We start from the raw sequence: 6,258 nt of genomic DNA on the forward strand, positions 1-6,258 counted from the left end.
GGTTGGGTGCATTCTCTTGCCCCTGCAGAGAATGATGGGACTTGCAGCCCTGCTCCTCTGCGGGCACGACAGGAAGGCTGCATCTGGTGTGCCCCGCAGAAACCTGCCAGAGCATTTCTCTCCCTTCTCAAGGTGATTTGGTGCAGAATGGCCCCAGCCAGGGCTGGGTTCAACTTGAGTGTATGTGGCTGGGGGCAGGGAACTGTTTCCGCATCTGCTTTGCTCTCTGCTTCTGCAGCCTTAACCGAATTAGGAGATGGGTTGGGTGGCAATGCTTATGTGTGGCCACGTGGGCCGGGAAGGATGGGAACTGTAGTTCAGCGCACTGGGAAGGCTGCTTGGTGCTGCTCCCGAAGGCACTCCGACCGGCCCGTTGCATTCCTGACCTGATCCTGCCCAGCCACGCAGGTGTTGGGTGCAAGAGCCCCAACGCCCCGGACAAGATGCACTGCATCGACACCATTCTCACAAGGACCTTCTCTTCCCTGGTGTCGCCATTTAAACCTGGCGGGGACGCCAGTCCACACAGAGGAAGGACCCACAGTGGCAAGACTGTGGGCCGTGGCACTCAGAAAACCTGGGCTCTTGTGTCCCCTTGGCCACAAATCTCACTGGGTGGTGGTGTCTGTCACCGACTCCTGCCTCGCCTACCTTGCAGGGCTGTTGTGGGGACAGAATGGAGGAGAAGCCTCACGGAGGACCCCTGGGCTTCTGTGCGATAGGAAAAGAGGCAGGATGCCAGCACATCGTAGCAGTTCCCCTTGCTGTGGAGAGTCTCCTTCCAGGGTGAGAAAGCCACAAGGATCCAGCACAGCGAGCAGGAAAGGCCACGGTCGTCCTGCTGGAGAGGCAGTCATAGCTTTTATTATGAAAATCAGTGATCTGGCACTTCGAAGGGCAAATAAATTACAGGGTACATGATTGGGGGAGGGTCGTGATACAGGATTCCGTCTGTGCCCGTGTTGATCCCGAGTCCTCCACCTTGGTCCGGCCACGTGAGGAGGCGATGCACCATCCCTCGCCCTGGGACTGGCTGTGGGGCCTGCCCAGCTGACGCGCTGCCTCGCAGGGCCCCACAGCAAGCGGAGAAGCTGCGGCCCGCCGTGGCTCCCTGGAAGGACGGTCGTGCGTCTCACCCAGCCGTCTGGATTTCGGCGGCGCGGGGCTGCGTGTCCTCCTCCACACTGTAGGAAGGCCGCTTGTGCTAAACAGGAGGGGAAGGAGGTGGGTGACTTGCCGCTCGCCAGCAGCCCAGCCCCGGGCAGAAAAGCATCTTACTACTCCGTGCGGGCAGGGAAAAAGTCCTGCGACGTTCAGAATGCTCCGGCTGGGGGATGCAGGGAGTTGTGGGGCTTTTCTGTCTCCGGGGGTTGTTTCTTGCTCTATCCACGTTTGAGGGCTGGTGAGTGTTTCTTGGAGTTTCCCCAGCTGCCGTTTCCCCAGCTGTGAAAGGGGCAATTTGCAGAGGCCTCTGAAGACCTCCTTGGTCATTCAGGGCCTGGCACAATGACTCACGAATCTTTTGTTTATTTTTAGCTGGGCCTTCTGTACTTTCGCAATGTCCTCCTATGCTACTTTATCCTTAATTCTTGTTATGTTTCTCATCTATTGCACTTTATTGTTTCCATACTTTTTTGTAAACCACCCTAAGCGTTTCGGCTATGGGGTGGTGCAGAAAAGAAATGAGTAATAGTTGTACCCTGCGGGGGCAAAGCCATAATTTGGCTTCTGGGGCACAAGCCACAGTGCCGCCTTGAGCTTGGCTTCGTGGCGCATCTCTGAGCGCGACGGTTTGCTTGACACTTGCCTTCTTGCGCAACTGGGTCTCGTTGGGTCTCCCGCTGGCCGGCCTTGTGCGAGAGGCGTGTTTTGCCACTGCCTCGGCCCAACGGGGCTGACGCTTTCCCTGTGCCTACACCACCACCTCTGAACTTTCACTGTGCCAGTGTCCCCCGCAATCCGGTCAGGGGACTCCTATGGGATGCAGTCGAGCCAAGCTCAGAGACAGTATGTCGGGTCATGCACAGCCAAGTCCCTGCCACTCCTGGGTGGGGGGGCACTGGGCCTGCTTGGGGGGATGCTGATGAGCCCCTCTGGGGAGCACGGAGGAGCCACTGCTGGTACGACGGACCATGTGGGTGTCCCTCAAGTTACGCCTCAACCTGGCCCTTATTGGGGGAGGTACTCACACGATGCTTCAGGTAAGACAGGTAAGTGTCCCAGCCGAGGGTGATGACGTTCATGTAGACCACACGGTACTTGGGTGGCAGGTACAGGAAATTGATCAGCTGTGCTGGGGGCCACACACACCAGTCCATCTGGGGGCAGGAAGAGAAAGTCAGTTGTTATTATTATTATTATTATTATTATTATTATTATTATAACATTTCTATGCCGCCCCTTGCCGAAACCTCGGGGCGGCTTACAACATGATAAAATACATTGAAATACAATAGTACATAATAAATTACCATTAAATATAACAATACAAAAAATACATTGATTTACAAATACAAAATTAAAATTATCAGTATAAAATAAAAATATAGGAGGAGAAAGAGAAGGAAGAAGAAGTTGCCCAGGCCAGATCATATGTTTTGACAATTGAAATGATGTTTAAATAAAAAGGTCTTTACCTGGCGCCGAAAAACCAGTAACGACGGTGCCAGGCGGACCTCTTTGGGGAGTGAATTCCATAGGTTGGGCGCCACCGCAGAGAAAGCCCTCCTCCGGGTACTTACTCTCCTAATTTCTTTCATGGAGGGTTCCCGGAGAAGGGACTCTCCTGCAGATCTCAAAGGGCGGTCGGGCATATACGGACGCAAGCGCTCGTTCAGGTAGCCAGGACCCAAGCCGTTGAGGGCTTTGTAGGTCATAATCAACACCTTGAATTGGGCCCGGGCTTCAATGGGAAGCCAGTGAAGCTGACGGAGGACTGGAGTCATGTGAGCATAACTCCCCGTCCCCGTCAGCAACCTGGCAGCTCTATTTTGCACCAATTGAAGTGTTCGGACTGTCTTCAGGGGAAGCCCCACGTAAAGCACGTTACAGAAGTCTAGGCGGGAAGTCACCAGCGCGTGTGTCACCGTCGCCAGGCAGTTGTACTCCAGGTAGGGGCGCAGCTGATTAATCAGCCGAAGCTGAAGGAAGGCGTTCCTCGCTACCGCTGTCACCTGAGCTTCCAAAGAAAGCTCCGGGTCGAGGAGTACTCCTAAGCTGCGGACCTTATCCCTAAGAGGGAGTGTTGCACCATTCAGGACCAGGTCAAATCCACCCTCTCCGAAACCCGATCCGCCAACCAACAGGACCTCCGTCTTGTCTGGGTTGAGTTTCAGTTTATTGGCCCTCATCCATTCCCTTACCTCGGCCAAGCACCGGTTCAGCACAGCCACTGCCTCACCTGGATTAGTGGAGAACGAGAGGTAAAGCTGGGTATCATCAGCGTATTGATGATTCCGCAGCCCACACCTCCTGATGACCTCTCCCAGCGGTTTCATATAGATGTTAAATAGCAGAGGGGATAGAATGGAGCCCTGTGGTACCCCATGGCATAGCTGCCATGACGTAGAGACATGGTCCCCCAGCACCACCTTCTGGAATCGACCGTCAGTTCAGCCTCTTCATCCAGGGAGCCTGAGGCAGGAGGTGGTGGAGGACAGGAAGAGCACGGTGCTCACCTTGTAAAACTCCCAGAAGTTCTCTTCCAGCTCACGCCAGCTCTGCCGCAGGGTCTGTCCCTCCAAAGAGCCCATACCTGCAGGCAGGTAGAAAAGAAAAGCAGGTAGCCAAGTTTTTGCCCCATAAACCTTGGCGGCAAAGGACAACTGGAGATGAAACCCAGATGTGAGAAGCCTAGCACAAAGCCTCCCCCACCAGTGATGTAGAAAATCGACTGTGCTTTATCTCCCGACTAATAACCTCCATTTCATGAGTTCAGAACTCCCAGCATATCACACAAGGTCCTTTGAGTTGCTACCATTTATGGGTGCATCAGTTTTTGTGTTCTTTTTCCCTTAAATTTAAAAACAATGTCAGGAAAGTGCATTCTATTTCCTTTAGATTTCCACACACTTCCCAGTAAAAATATCTACATAACCTCACGCTTAATTCAGATTAAGTGGCAAATGTGAACACCCCAAGATATTTCAAGTCAAATATTTATGGTGTATTGGGACAACAAATAACAAAGGGATATTTATGTTTCTGGTTTTGTGCACAATAGCGTCGCAAACGCAATTAGTAAAATAAATGTGCTAAACTGGATCATTCTGTAAGAGAAGATTGCTTTACACGGCCCTGGCCTTCCGCTTCCATCCAGTGCTAGCCAACACCCGAGTGCCGCAAACTGCCCTACTCCAGAAAGGTTTGTAAAACATTTACTGATGGAAATTACCCCTTATGGGCACCAACTGCAAAACTGGCCAATTCACTTTCTTTTTGGAAAACCCACTTTGCATGCTACCTGAAAGAAGGCCTCCCTTCTGCTTCCACCCCACTAAAAGACGTGCTGTGAGGCTCCGTAGTCTTCCTCCCACCTGTAATGCAATGCATTTGCAGAGACGTAAATGAGCATTTCCTCTCCACCCAGCCTCAGGAATATTTCTAGCTGGTGGTGACTGGGCTTACCCAAAAAATACCACACCCCCAAAGCCGGGGAGGCCACGATCTGGTCGATGAAAACCTTCTTCAGGATGGTTTTGATGCCACGGAATCCAGCGGCCGGGAAAGCACGGTCGAGCCACAGGTACCAGTAATGCATCAGCGGGCCCATGCTGCAGCCGATGCAGAACATGCGAGCTGAAGGGGAAAAGCCGCACTGTTAACCGAGGGCTGAATGTGAAGCTCCAGGCTCAAAGAAAAGTTGGGCGGGTTTTCTGTGACCTGCCCAAAAAGCTCTGCTCACTGTCACGCTGATGACACTTGGTTTTCTGTACAGATAGAGTCAGCTGAGCGCCGCTTCTGGACTGAGGGGTGCCCCAGCCTGTAGCATTACACAGGGCTGGGCTTCTGGCAAAGCCTGAGCCAAGCAGCAGCGTGGCCACATACGGCAAGCGCTGAAGTCAGGTTCCCGTTCCCACTAAGCTCACCCGGTGCCTCTGGGCCAGTTGCGGGCTCTCAGCATGAGCTACTGTGCAGGGTTGTTGGGAGGATAAAATGGAGGAGAGGGAGGAGGCAGCGTCAGCATTTGCTGCAATCTACTGAGTTACTCGCCTGCTTCCTGGTTTCAAAGGCCAACAGTGGCTGTACGGCCGTGGCATTTGCAAAGGGTGCTGCTCAGGCCGGACTGCACGGCGCGTGTGTGAGACCCCCTTGGTCCAGTGGGGGAGGGCACAGGCAGGCGACGAAAGCAGCAGCCTCAGGTGGAAAGGAGAATCCCTGCTTTGGCAGGCTGCTGTCTGGGGCGGCCCGACAACAGTGCAGCTCAGGCTGGCCACGAAGCCCAAGCTGCTTTTCAGGGGGACCTGGAGGATGGCACCGGGGGAAGAGGGCCTTTTCGGGGATGGCACCCCAACTGCTAGGTGCTTTCCCAACAAGTCTTTTCACTGCCAGATTAGGACTTTGCTCCACCCCAGGCTGATGAGCTCTGAGAAGCATCCCTGGCGGTGTTTACAGGTGCGGAGGAGTCTTTCTCTCCTAAAACATTTATATCCCTTCCTACGCGAGGAAAACGTCCCAGGACGGCTCGCACGTCCTTTAGCAAGTTGGCTGCACTGTAACGGAAACCACCGCGGTTGCTTGACGTCGTGCATGAGCGCCGCCCGGAGACGGCGTCCTCTTGCAAAGCGCATCTAGGGAACGCAGCCCCGCGAGCGGGCGGCGAGGGTCCCACCTGTGCGCGCCAGGTCGCGCCTGCGCCGGGGGTCCTGCCGCATCTCCCAGCTCTGGCGCAGCGAGTCCCCCGCCGCGAGGAGCCCCCCGCAGCTGACCGTGTTGGTCACCAGCAGCAGGCGGCCCGTGAAGAGCGGCTTCCAGAGGACGGAGAAGCCCAGCAGGAGCTGCCGCCCCCAGGGCCGCATGGCTGCGTCTGCGGGCGGGCCGGCGCGGGGGAGGCGGCGCTCCGGGCGGAAGCGGCCCCGCCCGGCTTCCTCGGGCGTTCTGCGCATGCACAGGGGACCGTTTCCCTGCGGAGAAGCGGGCGCCCCGTCCTCGCAGGGGCGCCGCCTGCCCGGATGGTTTCCGGCAATCTGATGCGCTCTCGGAAGCGTCCCGGGCGGTGTTTACCGGTGCGGAGGAGTCGTTCTCGTCTCAAACATTTAT

The 6,258-nt window shown here is 55.2% G+C and overlaps 1 protein-coding gene across 1 annotated transcript; it reads right to left on the reverse strand.

The window, feature by feature from the left end:
• Window positions 1–836: 836 nt before the first annotated feature.
• Window positions 837–6,017, reverse strand: MPV17L2 (MPV17 mitochondrial inner membrane protein like 2). Its single transcript, XM_044455973.1, has 5 exons — window positions 5,831–6,017; window positions 4,627–4,797; window positions 3,678–3,754; window positions 2,190–2,318; window positions 837–1,204 (listed from the first exon to the last, which is right to left on the reverse strand). The coding sequence occupies exons 1-5, from the start codon at window positions 6,015–6,017 to the stop codon at window positions 1,133–1,135; spliced, it is 636 nt and encodes a 211-aa protein (XP_044311908.1). The 3' UTR covers window positions 837–1,132.
• Window positions 6,018–6,258: the final 241 nt, after the last annotated feature.

Source organism: Varanus komodoensis, unplaced genomic scaffold (assembly GCF_004798865.1).
Source record: "Varanus komodoensis strain SLA01 unplaced genomic scaffold, ASM479886v1 scaffold80, whole genome shotgun sequence".
NCBI lineage: Eukaryota > Metazoa > Chordata > Lepidosauria > Squamata > Varanidae > Varanus > Varanus komodoensis.